Source organism: Babylonia areolata, chromosome 7 (assembly GCF_041734735.1).
Source record: "Babylonia areolata isolate BAREFJ2019XMU chromosome 7, ASM4173473v1, whole genome shotgun sequence".
NCBI classification, from domain to species: Eukaryota; Metazoa; Mollusca; class Gastropoda; order Neogastropoda; family Buccinidae; genus Babylonia; species Babylonia areolata.
The window spans coordinates 13,373,941-13,394,228 of NC_134882.1; the positions used below are offsets into that span (position 1 = coordinate 13,373,941).

General features: G+C 42.5%; 1 protein-coding gene across 3 annotated transcripts in view; it reads left to right on the forward strand.

The window, feature by feature from the left end:
* LOC143283727 (sorting nexin-25-like) overlaps positions 1-20,288 on the forward strand; it is a 31,443-nt gene that overhangs the window by 2,012 nt on the left and 9,143 nt on the right. For all 3 annotated transcript variants that reach the window (XM_076590005.1, XM_076590004.1, XM_076590006.1), the window contains exons 2-17: positions 1-308; positions 670-842; positions 1,291-1,422; positions 2,921-3,105; positions 4,623-4,809; positions 5,756-5,829; positions 6,417-6,493; positions 7,767-7,880; positions 9,878-9,969; positions 10,291-10,330; positions 11,934-12,053; positions 13,815-13,986; positions 14,767-14,936; positions 17,641-17,781; positions 18,744-18,959; positions 19,941-20,054. The exon at positions 1-308 is cut by the window's left edge and continues 27 nt beyond it. In XM_076590005.1, coding sequence (XP_076446120.1) covers positions 105-308; positions 670-842; positions 1,291-1,422; positions 2,921-3,105; positions 4,623-4,809; positions 5,756-5,829; positions 6,417-6,493; positions 7,767-7,880; positions 9,878-9,969; positions 10,291-10,330; positions 11,934-12,053; positions 13,815-13,986; positions 14,767-14,936; positions 17,641-17,781; positions 18,744-18,959; positions 19,941-20,054 — 2,211 coding nt within the window. In that variant the 5' untranslated portion in view covers positions 1-104. The remainder of the gene's footprint in view (positions 309-669; positions 843-1,290; positions 1,423-2,920; positions 3,106-4,622; positions 4,810-5,755; positions 5,830-6,416; positions 6,494-7,766; positions 7,881-9,877; positions 9,970-10,290; positions 10,331-11,933; positions 12,054-13,814; positions 13,987-14,766; positions 14,937-17,640; positions 17,782-18,743; positions 18,960-19,940; positions 20,055-20,288) is intronic.

Sequence of the window (20,288 nt, forward strand, 5' to 3'; positions counted from 1 at the left end):
CATAGTACCTCCACATGCTGCAGAATGAGAAGAACTTATATGTAAATCGCCATTGTCAGACAGGAAGCATTTAAAAACCTTGGTAGATCAATATCAAAGCCAGAATGAACACTGTGAGTGTGATTGTCGGGATCGTGGCCACCACAGCCTGGTGGTATGGCTGGTTATGGCCCCTGATTTACGTGACGGCAGTGGTGATGGCAGCCTTCTACACGGCGCAGTGGAACCTGGTGCGTGGCAAACTGTATCAGCCTCCCCCTCTGCAACAGCATATCAATGTCGCCAGCGTCGTGCTGCAGAAAATGATGGTGTGTCGGTTTGTGTGTGAGTGTTGGTGTGTGTATGTTGGTTTTTGTGTGTGTGTGTTTGGCATGCAAAAAAGATGTATGCATGTATATCATATCACACAGCATAAAAAAAGACAGGGCCAGCAGGTTAAGCCAGTTTCCCTTGTCCATTCTGAGGGAACTTTAGTGATAGATAATATATTGTTGCACATGCCAAAAAAAAAAAAAAAAAAAAGCTTTAAATTGAACTTTGAAGACTAAGATACTATGCATTTATTGCGGTACTTGTTTGAAAAAGGAAAGTGTATGTTGAACAATCCCCAACAATGAAAATTTACCTTGATATGATGATTATGTTTTTTTTGTAATGTATCTTTGGCAGGAAAAAGAAGCATCGGTGAGCAGCACTCGTCCCTCAGTGACCCGGAAGACCCTCATCTCCCGCAGTCTGGACAATGCTCTGCAGGAGGTGCTGGATCTGATCTGTCGCGACTTCATCCTCAACTGGTATCGCGATCTGAGCTCTGACCACACCACCCTCATGAACAGTGTGCAGTGAGCCTGTTCTTCTAATCCTTTGGTGTCTCTTGTTATCTATTAACGTATCTGGTTATATTGTATCTGGTATGTTTTCTTGTAAAGATATGCTTACCTGTCTTTGTATGCATAAAAAGCAGCATATATTTATTTATGTTTTTTTTTTTATTGTATAATTTGAAGTGTTGTTTAATCTCTACATAAATCTTTTTTTTGCTCTCAGTTTGTATCTTGAGTTTAAAAAAAATCAGTTGTGTGTGTTTGTGAGGGCGTGTGTTCTTGAAAAAAGAACTTTTCCTGCAGGTTCAGCAATATACTGAATGCATGTTCTCATTGTTCTGTGTGTCAACAATAGATACTTTGCCATGTTTCACAAATATTCTTGTGACAAAGAGATACAGTTCATTTGTGCACATACGCAAGTTTGAATGTCACATGCTGGTTTCTTTATGACTTTGCTGAACAGGTGTGAAATGTGGCAGCTGATCGACAACATCAGCTCACGACTGGCTGACATTGATGTAGTGACAGTGGCAACCCAAGATGTTGTGGAGACTCTGTATTACCACTTCAGAAGTATACGACTGGCCCAGAAGAGGTATACACATAAAGCTTACTGGCTGCTGAATTCAGGGTGGATGTTTTGGACACACACACACACACACACACACACACACACACACACACACACACTGTACTCACACTCTGTACATACACGTACATACTCATTACAAATGAAAATCTCTCTTCCTTTCAAGTGCAGCATATGGATTCCCTCTTTTCTCCTGTCATAAACATGACCTTTCATTCTTCATTAGTCCTAATCTCACACAATACCCTTACCTATCTACCCCAGCTGCATAACTCTCATTCCCCAAGTGCCATAACTCTCACCCCCCTGGTGCCTTATCTCTGTGTGTGTGTGTGTGTGTGTGTGTGTCTTTCTCTCTGCCTCACTGTCTCTCTCTCTCTCTCTCTCTCTCTCTCTCTCTTCTGGGGTATGAAAATCATTGTATTCAGGAAAGGAGGGTTCTTGGGTGTAAATGAAAAATGGAAATATGGTAATGCAGACATCAATGTTGTTAATAGTTACAAGTATTTAGGGTTGCATTTCACAACCAAATTATCCCTGATATGTGCTGTGGAAGAGCTTGCCACTAAAGCCAAAATCAGAACAAGTCAACTACTCAGATGTCTTTGAACACTAGGAGATGTACCCAGGGAGGTCTTTTTTAAAATGTTTGATACCCAGGTTGCTCCTGTTTTACTATATGGCACAGAAATTTGGGGCTACCAACAGTTTGATGTCATTGAAAAGATACATGTGTTTGCATGTAAAAGGTACTTAAATGTTGGAATGCAGACACCAAACAATATGGTACTTGGAGAATTTAGCCGCTGTCCAGTGCATGTGTTAGCAGCCGAAAGATGCATACACTTCTGGCTTAAAGTGTGCAGCATGCTAGAGGAAAGACTGCCCAGAAAGGCCTATAACATATTAAACCATTTACAAGAGTTGGGCAAAAAGACGTGGGCGTTTTATATCAGGCAGTTGTTATGTGTCAACGAATCTGGAGATGTGTGACAACAGCAGAATGTTGGTGATGTAAGATGTTTCCTCTTTACAGTCAAACAAAGACTGAGCGATCAATATGGACAGACTTGGCATAATACTATTGAATCCAAAGACCGCTTTGAATTGTACAGTACTTTTAAGCAAATGCTCCAAACTGAAAAATACTTGGACTATAACATGCTTAAACGTTACAAAGATGCATACACAAAATTCAGACTTGGTATTTCGTCCATCAATATACATAAACTATGGTACAGATGGTAACAGTTGCAGTAATATTTTAGTGAGTGTACAGACAGTTCTGTAATGTTTTGTTGGTTAGTTTACCCTGTCACTTTCATGTTCTTTTATGTATAACAGTTATGAATCTGTGGTGTGTGTGTGTGTGCGTGTGGTGTTTATAAGTGTGTGTGCGTGTGTGTATTCAAGTGTGGGTGAATGTGCATATTTGTGCGCATGTGTTATATTTATAAGTTACATCATTGCTGGCATGCACATAGTGTTTTTCGTCTTTTTCCAGAGATGGAGACTCAGGGGAGGGCACTCAGAACCCCTTCCTGCTGCACCCCTGGCTGCGTGACAAAGAGCAGGAGGGGGAGTGTCTGCGTCAGGTGACGGAAGCCTTGCTGCTCATCCTCCTGCCTCCCTCCTATGCCCGCTGCGACAGTCATCGGCACCTGCTGCGAGAAATCATCTCCACCTCGGGTACAGCATCCATACACATACACACACACACCTCACACACACATACACAACACTTACACACACTTACACACACACACACACACACACGCACACACACACACACACACATTGACAATTTCAAGATGCTATCTGCTATTGCAGGAGGTTTGCTGCATAGTCCAATTGGACATTTGTTATAGTTGTTACAGTTGTTTGATGTTAGCGTTTCCTTCTATATTGTGTCTATGTCTCCTGTTTTAATGCTTTATTTTTTCCAATGCTCTGTATCTTTCCCCACTACACACACACACACACACACACACACACACACACACACACATGCGCACACACGCGCACACACACATACACACACACCATTTTTCACCCTCTGCCCAATACCGTTCCCTCCACCACGCCCCGCCCTCCACCCTCCCGCACCCCCCCGCACCCCTCACCACCCCCCCTTTTTTTTTCCCGTCTAATATCACTTAAAGTGGAAGACGTTAAACTGAAGACTACTACTACTATACACACACACACACACATATTTTGTTTTTTACTGTTTAAGATCACTTAAGTGAATACACATGAATTAATGATCAGCCATCATCTCCACCTCAGGTATGGTGGTGCTGAGCTACTGGGTCTGTTACTGTGACTGCTGTTATCATATGTTTTCTGTACTCATTTTTTTAATATCCTGTGTATTGAGACTTAAATGTGGAATGGAAAAAAAAAAAATCACTGGGTGAATTAGATAGATTATTTTGGTAAACTGAGCAGGTTCAGTGTACTTTCTCTTACTGATATTTTTGATGGATCCATCTAAAAGAAATAAAATAATTACACGTGCTATTTTATGACCCATTGGTGCAGACTTTGGCAGGTAAAAATGTCCTTTTTTTTTGTCATTTTGAAATTGCATGAGATCTGTGCTACATACAACTGGACCTGGTCTGCTCGTTTCTATATTGTGGATGCCAAAGTTTCATCACTCAAATTTAATCACTTCAGTGATGATTCTATATGTGTTGTGTGTGTGAGTGTGTGTGAGTGCATGCATGCCTGTATACGTGTCAGTGCGTATGTGTGATTTCTGGTAACGTTTTGTTCTTCATTCTAACTCCATTGTTGACAATAGTTCTACATACTCTTCTTTCAGTATAAAAAAAGTCTCATTTTCTTTGCTTCTTTCTTTTTTTTTTATTCATAGAAACAGAACAGTAATTGATTTTCTAATGTTAATTAAGTTGTGACTGCTTGGTTGCACTTTCTATTCACAATTATTTTGATATATTTATTTATAAATGTGTGTAATTTTGCCATATTATTTTATTTCATTTTTCTGTTAATGTTTTACACAAACCTATGTGATAGACCTTTAAAGCCTGGTCAGCGCATTGGGTTTATGCGAAAGTCAGGCATCAGCTGCTTTTTAAAAAGAAATTGTTTTAATGGCAGATGTGTGGTGAAGTGTATATGTGAATCTGTCTGCACACTCTGACGTCAACCTCCTTGTAACGGAACCTGGGTGGCAGTGTTCCAGGTGACGATGGACATGCTGTGTGACCCTGACTACATCAACCAGAAGATCCTGGCCTACATTAAGCAGCAGGAGAAACTGATGGCTGACACCAAGCGCACCTACACCTACGCTGCCTCTTACGAGGACTTTGTCAAAATGATCAATGATTCCGACAGTCTGGATGAACTCAAGCAGATGAGGTACACAGTCTTTTTTTCTTTTCAGTATTCTTTAAATGTTTGAATGAGAAACACACACACACACACACACACACACACATATATATATATATATATATATATATATATATATATACACCCCCAAAAAAAGGGAAAAAAGAAAGAAACTGTGATAATACAATAAAAAAAAAAAAAATAATAATAATTCAAATTTTCAGTCTATTTTTATACTTTCATTTTCTTTTCTTTAATTCTTTTTCCAGTATATTTTCAGTTAAAACCATTCCAAAAAGGATTTTTTTCCCCCCTAAAACTTCGCAGCACATCACTGACATTTCTGCTGAAAACGAATTAAAATCAGTGTTTGTTTTTGTTTTTTTTTAGATTGGATACAGGTTTACAGATAAGATATAATCTGTACATTGTGAAGTTCCAAAAATTATATTGCTCAGAATATTGATGAGGAACACAGCCATGCTTATATTGTTATTATCATTCATGAGAGATGATTTGTGTTGTATTTGCCAAATTGCAGTTCTTTAAAAAAAAATCTAAATGTAAAATATTCAGTAAGTTTTGAAATGATTTTGAATCTTAGTGGTGTGTAGTAAATATTTAAGATATAATTTATGTTTTTGATCGCTTCATGTCTGATAATAGTTATGTCAGAAGTATACAAGAAAAGATACAAGAAAAAAATCTTTAGTGACCAAATACAAATTGTACATTTTTTTCAAGCTTTTGCTTTGAGTTTGTTGTTTCCTATGGTTCTTCTTGTGGGGGTAAAAGTCAGTGTGTACACAGGACAGTGTTTTAGTGTGCATGTGCATCTATATATTTGTGTTTGAATGCACATGCAAACTTGTATTGGAATTTGTGTATTCACATTCTGGAGTGTTTTGTTGTTTTGTGCATATTTATATTGGATTGTTGTTGTCACATTTTGATGCCCTTTGTTGTGTTTCAGATACAAAATCATCTCTGAAATCATGCAGGCAACAACCATAAACAACCTGAAGAAGGCTCAAGGAATTAATACAGGTGAGGAAAATGTTTTCTGCTGCAGAAGAGAGGAGACAAGACAGAGAGACAGAGAGAGAGAGAGAGAGAGAGAGAGAGAATATGAACGGATGAAAGAAAATGTTTTATCAAATATCGGCCAAAGGCCACAATCAAAACCGGGAGAAGGAGGTAAGGGGGTAAGGGAAGGATGAGAGAGTGGGAGTGGGTGAGTGAGGTGGGGAAAGGTACTGGGAGTATAAGAGAAATCGAAACTTTTTTATTGAGGGAAAAGGAATAGGGCACTTATCGGCCTGTTTTCATCCTACCCTCGTAAAGAAAACGTATAAACTAATCTAGGAAATACAAGAAGACTGAAAAATAAAACAGTAGGAAAAAAAATACATACACATCGCATGGCAACAACAAGAAGAACAAATAAACGGCATAGAAAATACACAATTCTCCACAAAATAACACAGTATGCATATGCGTGAAGGAGAGAGGAAAGGAAGATGGTAAGGAAGGAAGAGATATGAAGAAGGAGAGAGAGGAAAACTGTTGAAAGAGAGAGATAGAGATTAGCACTTTGAAATGACCACTCTGCTTAATATGTATTTACTTTTCAGATAAGGAGAGTTCCCCCAAAAGTACAGCTAAGGGGGAACTACTCAAAGCAAGAAACTTAAAGCGCTACATAAATCAGGTTTGTGGTATTGATATTATTGAAACTGAAAGACTGAAACTGTTGAATGTGAAAATGCTTTTTTTTTTTTTTATCTGATTGTAATGATCAACATACTAGTTAAAAAATATGATGCATAGTAATGGTTGGGTCTTTTGATAACTGTATATAATACTTTTGATTGATCATAACATGTGGATACACCCACAGGCTCAATGCACACTTTTGTGCGCTCGCGTGCGCACAGACACACACACACACACACACACACACACACACACACACACACACACACACACACACACACACACACACACTCTCTCTCTCTCTCTCATCATCAACATCATGATTGCAGTTGCAGATAAACCAGTGTACTGGATCATGAAATAGCATCTCACAGATTGACATATGATGATGAAAGGTAGAGAGAGAAATTGGTGGGGGGTGGGGGTGGGGGGAGGACATCCTTCTGTGGAAGGTTTCAGTTTCAAGGTGTCCAAGCAAGCTGACTGATCCATGTAGGCTGCACCACTTAAGCGTTAAGATAAAAAGGGAGAATGGTGGGTGGGAAGATGCTTGACTGAAGCATGCTGGTCAGGCCTTGACAGCCTACCAAATAGTAGTAGGTAGTAGTAGTCCTCCTTCAGTCATGGCTGACCATGGATAGAGTATATCCGGCCTAATGTCTAATTGGGCTGTCTGCTTGGACCAAGCAGCGTCGCCTGTGACTGTAGAGACCGATGCGAGAGAGACAGTCTCTGTCGCAGCGATCACATGTGTAAGCTGATGCTGGTCTGTCGGCTGCCATCCCTTTTCTGCGAGCTCGCTTTTCTGCTGCAGCAGCTGATAGTTTGTCCTCACCAAATCCGTAGCTGATTCTTGAGAGTGCTTCTCCATCTGTTGCGGTCATCTGCAAGGCCCTCCCAGGACTCAGTGTTGATCTCAAGTGCCTTCATGTCACGTTTGCAAACGTCTTTGTATCTCAGCTGTGGGCGGCCGATGCTTCTCTGCCTACCAAATGCTGCAGGATAAAAAGACCATCCCCCCCCTTCCCCCCCATACCCCCATCTCCCTGGAAAAAAAAGTGCACATTTTATTTAATGTGATTTTATGTGATCATTGTGCCAGCAGTCTGCTATATTTGACACAGTCAACACTAGAGTATATATTTTTTAAGAATTTTGAACAATAGCCTTGGAATTGATCTATGCTGTTGTGATTTTTTTTTTTTTTTTTCAAATTGAATTTGATTCTATTCATATAAATTTTGGGGGGCGTGAATTGTTGCGTTCAGCTGACTGTGGCCAAACAGCTGGTGGAGAAGCGCATGCAGGGGTTGGGAGGTAACGGAGGTCCACAGCAGTCCCCGTCCTCAGCAGACCATGATGTCACCCTGCCTGGGCAAAAGGTAAGGTGCTGGGAAGGGTTGATGTTGGGGGGGGGGGTGGGGGTGGGGGGGGGAGGAGAATTGAAAAATAGGGATCTGGGGGAGATGAGAGTCTTGGGGGGTGGGGGGGAGGGTGCAGAGTGTAAGAGAGTCCTGATGCTTGGGGAGATGAGAATTATGGTGTTGAGGGGTGGGGGGGGGGATATGAGAGTTAGGGCATTGCGGGAGATTAGAGTTAGGGCACTGGGTAGGATGAGAGTTAAGGCGTTGAGGGGTGGGGGGGTGGGAGATTAGAATTCGGGCACTGGGTAGGATGAGAATTAAGATGCTGGGGGAGATGAGAGTTAAGGCGTTGAGGGGTGGGGGGGGGGGGAGATTAGAGTTAGGGCACTGGGTAGGATGAGAGTTAAAGCCTGAACCGGACTATAAATGGCGGGCGATTTGAATCAAGCCAGTTTCTCACCAGAGTCTGACATTGTGATGTCGGTGAAGGTTTATTCAAAATAAAAGCCTAATAAAGCTACGGTTTGGCTTCATTTATGGCAGAGAGCGAGATTTGCCTAGCAGCTTCCAATCTAGACCTGAATTGACTTTGGAAAGTACAAAATGTGTCAGCTACACGTAATACAAAATTTGAATGCAGAGAAAAGGGGCGGAGCTAGAGCCGTTTGTGTTTGCGCTAGACGTGTCTGTCAGATAAAAATAGCACCAGCACGTGGTACTGTCCGGTGAGAATTGGAAAGCATGCAGACAGCCCCTCGACGTTGGCAACCGTAAACGACCACATTGTTTGTAAAACATGCAAACGGAGAGAAATATGACGATCTACTAACCTTTCTTGGACTGGAATGATCACATAAACAGCCGGCGAGTGACCTCCACAAAAACTGTGATTGACGCTCGTAACCCCCGGCGCCAGTCTGAAGTGAGAGTGCTGGAGAGGAAACAGTTTCGGTTTTGGGAGCAGGTGTGGCAGGAGTACACGGATATCTTTCTCCGCTAACAGTGAGTCGGTCTTTGTTTTGCTTTCACCTCCCGCATGTTTACATTTCTACCGGACACGTGCTCGCGCTTTTTATAGATGAACTCCGCCCCTTTCCCTTTTATGGATAGGCTCTAGTGCGCATGCGCAACCGAAACCTTGCTCTCGGGAGTTAAGACTTTAAGATGCTGGAGGGGATGGGAGTTAAGGTGTTGAGGGGTGGGGGTGGGGGGATGAGAGTTAGGGCACTGGGTAAGATGAGAGCTAAGATGGTGGGGGGGATGAGAGTTAAAGCGTTGAGGGGTGGGGGGGGGGTGGGAGATTAGAGTTAGGGCACTGGGGGGATGAGAGTTAGTGCACTGGGGGGATGAGAGTTAGGGCACTGGGGGGATGAGAGTTAGGGCACTGGGGGGATGAGAGTTAGGGCACTGGGGGGATGAGAGTTAGGGCACTGGGGGGATGAGAGTTAGGGCACTGGGGGGGGTGAGAGTTAGGGCACTGGGGGGATGAGAGTTATTGGTCATCGGAGATGAAAGATGGTAATTGGGGATGAGAGTTATGGAGCTTGGGGAGACAAGAGAGTTAGGGCATTGAAAGGGATTAGGACTAAGGAAGAATGAAGGATCAGGTGTATGGTGTTCGGAGCGAAGAGGGCAGAGAGATTTTTGCGTGTGTATCTGTCTGTCTGTGTACATGCATGCATGTGTGCGTGCACACACACATGGACACACACACACACACACACACACACACACACACACACACACACACACACACACACACACACCCTCTCTGTCTCTCTGTCTCTTTGTTTCTCTGTCTCTGTCTCTCTCTCTCTCTCTCTCTCTCTCTCTCTCTCTCTCTCTCTCACACACACACACACACACACACAACAGAAAACAAAACCCACAACACAACCACCAGCACCCCTTTCCCACCTGACAGGAAAACAAAAACTCAACAGAACAAAACACAGAAACAGAAAGACAGACAGACAGACAGCACTGTAGTTTGACGCTGGTGGTGACCGCCCCAGGTGCTGTCATTCGCCGTGATCATGGAGAAGCCCAAGGCCAGAGAGTTCTTCATGCGTTTCTTGGAGCTGGACGGGAAGGACTTCATGTTGGCGTGAGTCGCACTTTGGTTTGGATGGTTGGTTGCTTGGTGCTAAGTGTGTCACCGAGGGATGTAGCTCATAATCGTCATTATTTTGTGCGAGCTATGTTGCGTTTGTGTGTTTGTGTTTGTGCAAAGAATGCTCTTCAATAATTATTGCCACTATTGTCAGTATGACTGTTTTGATCATACAGTTATGTGTATAGTAGATTAAATCAATATTTGTAAAGTACTTGGAGTGTCAAAGAAAAATGAACAGTTATTGTTTTCTAATATTTATCTGTTCACATTTATTGTATATTTTATATTATTTCAAATTCATCTTATTTCCAGGTTTTGCATAGATGTCGAGGGACTTCGTTCCAGCAACAAGGTATATTTCTCTCTCTCTGTCTCTCTCTGTCTCTTTCCCACTTTCACTCCCCCCCCTTTCCTTCTTTCCCTCTCTGTCTGTCAACTTCTCTTTGTCTGTAGGTTCAGTATGAAAAATCTGCTTCAAACAATTAAAACAGAAAATTTCCTCCAGGCTCACTGAAATCCACATCACCAGATAAACAAGTGAAAAATAAGATTAAAAAAAAACCCTTTTAGTTTGAGTTTTGGGTCTGCAACATTCTCGCCCTTCTCTCTTGTTGATATTCATGTTATGATGACGCTGCTTAGGAGCTTACAGTTTTCATCTTAACAAAGATCTGGTTTTGTAGAAGAGGCATCTTGTGTCACTTTAGAAGACAGTTGCTTCCCTTCTGCCAAAATAATGTCAACATTCAGTGCTTCAGATGAAGGACATTGCCTGGTAGGCACTGACACGGACAGGTACTAGTCTCCCATTCTCTGGGGTTTTGATCGAGTGTTCATAGAGTAATACAATGTAGGAGTGTCCATTCGAACCAGCGCCCTCAGATTATCTCGCTTCCTAGGCGGACGCCTTACCTCTAGGCCATCACTCCACTAGTAGTAGTACATTGTAAAGATAATAGATGCAAGAGATGAACAAGACATGCATTGAAGTCAGAAAGTGTTAGCTGCCATCTTTGCGGACATTGGCACATGAGCAATGTTTTAGTCATGGGAGGAGAGCTAATAACATGTCCATGTACACTATGTAGGAAGGACAAGTGCTAGGAAATGTGACAAAATTTGAATAATGATTTTTTAAAAAAAGGAAAGAAATTAAAGAAAAACTGAAAATAAATTTATAAGGTACATGTGTTTTTATTTTTTTTCCTATGGTTTCATTTGTCACAACAGATTTCTTTGTATGAAATTTGGGCAGCACACTTGTGGGAGAGCATGTCATTACATTGCAGTGCCACCCCTTTTTTCTGCCTGCAAATGTATTTGTTTTCCTACAGAATTTTGCAAGGAAAAGTCCTTTTTTGTTGCTGTGCATTCTTTTATGTGCATGAAGTGCATGCTACGTATGGAACCTCAGTTCATCAGAGTGGAGGTGTGTCGTGGAGTGGAGGTGTGTCGTGGAATGGAGGTGTGCTGTGGAATGGAGGTGTGTCATGGAATGGAGGTGTGTCATGGAATGGAGGTGTGCTGTGGAATGGAGGTGTGTTGTGGAATGGAGGTGTGTCGTGGAATGGAGGTGTGCTGTGGAATGGAGGTGTGTCATGGAATGGAGGTGTGTCGTGGAATGGAGGTGTGTCATGGAATGGAGGTGTGCTGTGGAATGGAGGTGTGTCATGGAATGGAGGTGTGCTGTGGAATGGAGGTGTGCTGTGGAATGGAGGTGTGTCATGGAATGGAGGTGTGCTGTGGAATGGAGGTGTGTCATGGAATGGAGGTGTGCTGTGGAATGGAGATGTGTCATGGAATGGAGGTGTGCTGTGGAATGGAGGTTTGTCATGGAATGGAGGTGTGTTGTGGAATGGAGGTGTGCTGTGGAATGGAGGTGTGCTGTGGAATGGAGGTGTGCTGTGGAATGGAGGTGTGTTGTGGAATGGAGGTGTGCTGTGGATGTCGGGTAGGTGGACCAGCACCATGTGGGCACAGAGGTGTACCAGCAGTACGTGGCAAAGTCCACCCGGCCCCTGCCGATCGACAAGGCCACCATCCGTGGCATGGAGACTTTCCTCAGGGGGGACGGGGTAAGTCTGTCTGTCTGTTGTCTGTCTGTCTGTCTGTCTGTGTGTCTGTTGCATCTGACTATAACCATCAAGAACAGCAGAGGAGGTAACTGCTGTCCTCAGGTATCTCAGGATTTGATTAGTGGAGAGTGTCATAGCCAAGTTACGTTCCCCATCTCTCGGCCAAGAGGGCTGTGACAGGGGGGTACAGTGCTGTTGTAGGGTGTCTGTTATAGGTATTGGAGGTCTTACTGCACTGGTAAATGCAATCACATGCATGTAAATGTGTGCACACACGTGTACACGCATTTACACAAACACATACATTTACACATACACACACACAAACATAGACTCACATTTATATACACAAACACACATTTACACTTACATGCACACTCACACACACACACACACAGACACACACACACACACACATGTTATTGAGGATTCTTATTTCTTGCTGCAGAGAGTCTCAAGTTTTTAGCTGTTAGTACATACTGATTAGAAGTAGACCCTGACTAGTACATATTATTCTCTCACACAAACTTTACATGTATTCTCTTGCTCTTTAACCTGCTCACTCCTCCACTTGTACCTTTCTTGCTATACTATTTGATTTATCTATCTTTTAGTCAAAAGATATTAAAGAAAAAACAAACATATACAAACAAACATACACATGAACACCTTTCAAGACGCTCCCATTTTTTTTGGATTGGTCTTGGCAAAAGGGGAAAAAGTTTGGGATGTTAAAAGAGGTGATTCATTACTCATATCATACATGAGAATACTACACAATGTGAAACAGACTCATTTGAAACCTGAACTTAAGCAGTAGTAGGCCTCCTTCGGTCATGGCTGACCATGGATAGAGTATATCCGACCTAATGTCTAATTGGGCTGTCTGCTTTGACCAAGCAGCGTCGCCTGTGACTGTAGAGACCAATGCAAGAGAGACAGTCTCTGTCGCAGCGGTCACATGTGTAAGCTGATGCTGGTCTGTTGGCTGCCGTCCCTTTTCTGTGAGCTCACTTTTCTGCTGCAGCAGCTGACAGTTTGTCCTCACCAATCTGTAGCTGATTCTTGAGAGTGCTTCTCCGTCTGTTGCGGTCATCTGCAAGGTCCTCCCAGGACTCAGTGTTGATCTCAAGTGCCTTCATGTCACGTTTGCAAATGTCTTTGTATCTCAGCTGTGGGCGGCCGATGCTTCTCTGCCCCGTGGCGAGCTCTCCATAAAAAATTAAGCAGTTTTTACAATATTATGGTCACCACATTGTTCTGGTAGTGTACATTCATCTGTTTGCATTTTCACTACAAGTAACATCAAACAGCGATAGGGGGAAAACTGCTGGGTAAGGAAAAAGTTGCTGTTAGGCATCTGAGTGAGTAAATGTGTGTGTCTCTTGTCTGTGTCTGTGTGTTTGTATCTGTGTATATGCATGTGTGTCCTTGGAGTCATGTGGGCTACAAACAACTTTTGTTTCTACCCAGTGATCTGCATCGATTCAGTGGCATTATTCCCATACTGCACATTCCGAGTCCCACACACCCACACCCCATACACAGCCATACCTGGGTTACACCTGCAGCAGTCTCAGTGCTGGCGGTCCACAGGGATCAATTTCTTCTTCGTTTGTGGGCTGCAACTCCCACATTCACTCGTTGGCACACGAGTGGGCTTTTACATGTATGACGGTTTTTACCCAGCCATGTAGGCAGCCATACTCCGTTTTCGGGGGTGGATTGATATAATTTGCTCTGGTGGTTTTTGTGTGTCAGGGGCCAGAGGCTTTCTACGAGGCGGAACGACAGGTGAAGGAAGAGCTGGAGAAACAACACTACCACTCCTTCTTTGTCAGCGACCTCTACCACCAGTACATCTCCACTCTTGAGGAGGAGGAGGAAGAGGAGGAGGAAGAGGAGGAGCTGGATAATCTGTCTGTTGTGTCCAGTGAGTGTTTGGATGGGTCAAGAGGGTGGTGGTGGTGGGGATAGTGGGGGAGGGGGGGGAGAAGTGTTAGGGTTGGAGGTGGTGGTCAAAATGAATAATTGGTTGTTGCTGTGTATTGTATATGATGTGTCTGCTGCTGTCTTGTTTGCTTTCATGGATGTATGTTCTTTTATGGACACCACCTTTATTGGATTTGTTTTCATTATGGTAGGATTTCGTTTGAAACTACTTTGATCCACTTTGGGAGATTTTATTTAGTTTGAAACGACTTTGGCCCGCATAGTGAGATTTTTTTTGTTGTTGTCACACATAACTCTCCCTTTGAATCACTGCCGCCTTTTACTGACAGCCTCGGACAAAATGTGTTTCTGCTGCAGAAGTGCAATAACTTGCTGCCTTTTTGCCATTTAATAAACAACAGCAAAGGGCTTAAGTTTGGTGATAAACCTACAAACACTTGAACAGTGGTATCATTTTAGGTAATCTGAACTAATATAACTGTTCAGTTTTGTCGGTCCATGGCTCATGAATTCAGATCAGAAAAGGGTAACAACCCACATCAGAATTAAAAATAGTGCTGGTTTTTCGGTGCTGTTTGGTATTGGTGAAAGTAATGAATTGCAGATCTGTAATTCACAGAGTTACAATTTTCGTGTCTTACCATCGTGAGTTGTGGAATAATGATGATCTCATGAGACGAAAAGGAAACCAGTCAGATACTTCCTTGTCCCCTCCAAAATGTAGCAATGACTCTGAATGTATCATCTTGTCACTGCCCAGATGAACTGTTCCTCGACGACAAGGGGGAGGAAGTGGAGGAGGAAGAAGAACTGCTGGCCGACCAATCGTATCACGCCAGGCAGTTGCTACGGCAACTGGACACAAAGATCACCAACAAGACCCAGGCCATGCAGGCCCTGCTATCTTCTCACAAACTAGAAAAGGACAAGGTGACCAGAAAACAACAACAACAACAACAACACCAACAACAGAACATAAATGAAAACAAACAACACTCCACCCCCCTCTGAAAAACAGACAGCACTAACAAACTAATAACAGAGTGTGTAGCATGAATGTGTGTGTGCTTCCAAGCATGCACACATCCTTGAAGATATGTGTGTGTGTGTGTGTGTGTGTGTGTGTGTGCATCAGTTTTTTTTTCGTTTGTTTGTTTGTTGTTGTTTTTTTTTTTGCTCAAAGATGCATGGTTCTTTTGTGGCAAGTGTTGGAATGGCTAAAAAAATAAAATAAAAAAAATGAAAAAAAGTGGAACATTGTGATAACATGTGTACCAGCTGTGTGACACATGACAGTCTTGTGATAACATGTGAAAAAGTGTTAAAACACATGATGGTGTTGTGAAGACAGGTGAAAAAGCTGAATGATGTGACTGTATTTTTTTGACAGGTGAAAAAGCTGTATGATGTGACTGTATTTTTTTGACAGGTGAAAAAGCTGTATGATGTGACTGTATTTTGTTGACAGGTGAAAAAGCTGTACGATGTGACTGTATTTTGTTGACAGGTGAAAAAGCTGTATGATGTGACTGTATTTTGTCGACAGGTGAAAAAGCTGAATGATGTGACTGTATTTTGTTGACAGGTGAAAAAGCTGTATGATGTGACTGTAGTTTGTTGACAGGTGAAAAAGCTAAATGATGTGACTGTATTTTGTTGACAGGTGAAAATCTGAATGACATGGTGTTATGCTGACATATGAAAAAGTTAAGTTAAAAACAATACAAGGTGGTGTAAAATCAAAGGTACCTTAAGATGAAGATATAACAATGTTTTGAGTCACAGACTCTTTCTCAAGTGTAGAGAGGTATCGGCAGGCCTCAGTAGACTGCTGGAGGTGAGTGCGCCTCAGTGACTGGAAATCGCAGTTCAGCTCACTGACTTGGTATTGGTGCCTTTTTTTTTTTTTTTTTCCTTTTTTTTCCCTTGCAGAGAAGGTTATATTTGTCAAGAAACATGTAAACACATTTTACATTTGGGTAAACAATATAACAAAATACATTGTTTGATTCCAACAAAAACAATGAAGCATTACACCGTAGAATCTGCTTCAAGGAAAACACATAAACACTGACCCTCGCTTCACTGAAGTTATATCATTCATCCAACTTCAAGGTTTTTGTTTTTTTTGTTTTTTCATCTCCCCAATCCGAACAAACACACACACACAGTGAGGCCCCCCCCCCCCCCGCCCTCCCCACACACACACTCTTTAACGTATAATCCCTCGGTCAATATACCACAAAACTAGCAACATAATCTCCTTCTGAGACATCGAGGGAACACCGAGAATAATCCAGTTTAGTACAGGTTCTTAGAATGTACAAACATAATCATGAAGAAAAAACAACAACAACAGTATTATCAATTATGGTATTGGTATCTTTGTTTTACAAGGTACAGCAGTCACCATTATTTCATGTGAGAAAAAAGCTGTATGACACATGACAGTGTTGTGATGACAGGTGAAAAACTGTATCACACATGACAGTGATGTGATGACAGGTGAAAAAGCTGTATGACACATGACAGTGTTGTATTGACAGGTGAAAAAGCTGTATGACGCATGACAGTGTTGTGACGACAGGTGAAAAATCTGTATGACACATGGCAGTGTTGTGACGACAGATGAAAAACTGTATCACACATGACAGTGTTGTGACGACAGGTGAAAAACTGTATCACACATGACAGTGTTGTGGCGACAGGTGAAAAAGCTGTTTGATACATGACAGTGTTGTGACGACAGGTGAAAAAGCTGTTTGACACATGACAGTGTTGTGACGACAGGTGAAAAAGCTGTACGACACATGACAGTGTTGTGACGACAGGTGAGTTTCAGTTTTCAGTTTCTTAAGTAGACGTCGCTACGTTCGGACAAATCCATATATCTGTTCCACTTCATCTGCTAGGCAGATCAGCAGCATAAACCAGCACACTAGTTCAGGCCTTGAGTTCATGCATATGTATTTATGTTAACATCAGAGTCAGTTTCTTCTTACAGAATTTTGCCAGAGCACAATACTCTTGTTGCCATGGGTTCTTTTTCTGTGCCCCGAGTGTGTGCTGCACATGGGACCGCGGTTTATCATCTCCTCTGAATGACTCAGGATGATTTTCTAGTCAAACAAGTCACATGTGGAGTGATGGCCTAGAGGTAACGCGTCCGCCTAGGAAGCGAGAGAATCTGAGCGCGCTGGTTTGAATCACGGCTCAGCCGCCGATATTTTCTCCCCCTCCACTAGACCTTGAGTTGTGGTCTGGACGCTAGTCATTCGGATGAGACGATAAACCGAGGTCCCGTGTGCAGCATGCACTTAGCGCACGTAAAAGAATCCACGGCAACAAAAGGGTTGTTCCTGGCAAAATTCTGTAGAAAAATCCACGTCTATAGGAAAAACAAATAAAACTGCACGCAGGAAAAAATACAAAAAAATGGGTGGCGCTGTAGTATAGCGACGGGCTCTCCTTGGGAGAGCTGCCGGAATTTCACACGGAGAAATCTGTTGTGATAAAAAGAAATACAAATACAAATAAAAAAGGGTGAGAGCCAGGATTTGAGCCCAGACCCTAATGGACGCTGTGTTGGCAGGTAAGAAAGTCTTGACCATTCTGCCACCTGTCTTCCTGACAGGTGAAGAAGCTGTACGAGGACCTGGAGCAGGAGGTGGACAAGATGCGCTGTGAGCAGCGGGAGCTGGAGGTCCATATAGAGCGCACCAAGCTGTGGACGGAGAACATCGGGCACTGGACTGTCTCTGTTGTCAGCGCTTCTGTGAGTTGGTCTGTGTGTGTTTGTGTGTTGTGTGTGTGTGTGTGCGTTTGTGTGTGTGCGTGCATGCTGGGGTGTGTTTGACGTCATACGCAAGCATGTCACTGCTAGCTCCGGAGAGACCCTTTTCAACAATGTTCCACTGGGGACGGTGGTTTTTTTGGTTTTTGTTTCCAGTTCCTGGAGGAAATGCGTATTTTCTTTTATTTGGATTGATTTCTAGGTAGATTGAGTGGTAACTAGTTGGAACTGGTCTTTTTAGTGATGTTATGTTGATTTAAGTTTTTCCTTTGTTGGTTTCATTTTGAATGATTGTGTTTTGTTTAAGTTAGTTTTGGGGAGCTTTGGGGGAGGGTGTTATCAGCCCAGATGTAGCTCTTGGCAGTTGTGTGGACAGTAAAAAAACATAGCTTGCTTTTGACTTGTCTGCCATTAACTACAGATGTGTGACTGTATACAGCAATGACACTGACTTGAATTTGCTGCCTGTCAGCAGTCTTCAGCACCAACCAACACTCCTCCAACACACCTCTGTGAGGTGTTTTTTTGTATTTTTTTTTTCTCCATGATTGATTTGGGCTGTTTTCTGTTTATGAGTGCTTGTGTGAAGGGTTGTATGTGGTTAGTCACTTTTGGGCATGGCTGCTTGGGAGTGGTGAGTGATTGCCAGCACATCCCCGGTCTATTTTTTTATTATTTTTTTTTTTTATGTAAGCTTATCTATTATTTATTCACCTTTTTTTTTTCTCAAGGCCTGTCTAAGTGCGTTGGGTTACACTGCTGGTCAGGCATCTGCTTGGCAGATGTGGTGTAGCGTATATGGATTTGTCCGAACGCAGTGACACCTCCTTGAGCTACTGAAACTGAAACTGAAACTGCCAGCACATCGATAGAATTACTTTCAGAAATGTGCTATAGAAATACCTTGAATTGTTATTATCATTTATTATTATTACACATGGCAGGTGGAGGTGGAGGAGGAGCGTAAAGTGCCCCAGTTCGTCCTTCTGGTCAGCCTGGACCTTGCCTCCCCGTCAGGGAGTGGAGAGAACAGCAAGAAGCATTTTCTCTCTGCAGCTGTGCCCACCACGGCCGCCCAGAGGGCCTCAGAGTCCTCCCAGGGCTGGGCTGTTCAGAGGAACCTGGACGATTTCTATGCTCTGCATGACAAACTTACTCAGGTGGGTGAGTGGGTGCCTGGAGTGGGAAAGCCACTGGATGATGTTTGTTAGGACTGGGTGGTTGAGAAACTTGGTGCAGACAGGTTTGGTTGAAAACAAAATGTACACAGAGCCATATTTCTTCTTCTACGTACCTGCACTGAGAGTTGTTTGGTTAAAAAGAAAAATAGATAGATAGATAGATAGATACTTATACACAGAGCTGGGCTGCTTCTTTGTACATGGGCTGCTTCTCCCTCTTCCATTCAAATCTATGGGTGGGCTTTTGTGTATAATTGACCACTTTCACTCTGCCATGCCGGCTGTCATAGTTCATTTTCATGATATGCTTACTGGGTATTCTTTTCATAACTCACCAGATGCTGACAAGAATTACATGATCTTTAATGTACGTATTTGATCTTCTGCATGTGTATACATTTGAAGAAGGTTGATGGTCTGACAGGGCTGCACGTATGTTGTCCTGGGAGATTGGAGGATTCTCCATCCTTTTCCCACGAGGCGTCATGTCCAGGATTCAAACCCAGGACCTTCAGATTGAAAGTCCAGCACTGTAACTACTCGAATGTCGTGCCTGTCAGAGTTGCAGGAACATTTATGATTCTTTTTGTGGTTTCCATGGGCCGTTACCACAAGTCTGAGTTGTGATAATTATCCTGTTAACAGGAAAAATGTCTTTTGCTTTTTACAAATAGGAATCTTTCATAAGCTTGTGAAAATGATACTGACATTGAATATTTTCAGTCTTTGCAACAGGTCTTTTATAAAAGCTAGATAATTCTTACTACTTTTAGAGTCAATATTGAGTAGTCAGTTAAAAGAATGTTTTTATTTACTCTTGCACGCACGCGTGTGTGCGTGTGTGTGTGTGTGTGTGTGTATGTGTTCAGCATTGTGTCAGAGGTTTGAGAAGTGTATGAACACACTGTGGATGTCTTGTCTGTGCTGCCCACACTATATGCCTGAGTTTACATGCTGCAGATTGGATCGTGGCTGCAGAAGAAAGACCTGCCCTCTCAGAGCAGAGGTCCCTTTCGCTCTATGGATGCTGCATACCTAGAGAAGGCCAAGGCCTTGCTTAGTGACTACCTCACGGTGGGCATTCTTCTTCTTCTTGTTATTGGTGTTATTATCATTATTATCATTGTTGTTGTTGTTCTTCTTCTTAGTACTATTTTTATTTCTATTATTATCATTACGATGTATATGTCTGGATACAAGCATTTATATTCATGAACAGCTTGTGTTAGTTTCTCCATTTGACTAATATCTTTTTTTTTTTTTTTTTTACTTCTTCACGATGAGCCAAGAAATCTGTAAAAGTTTTCA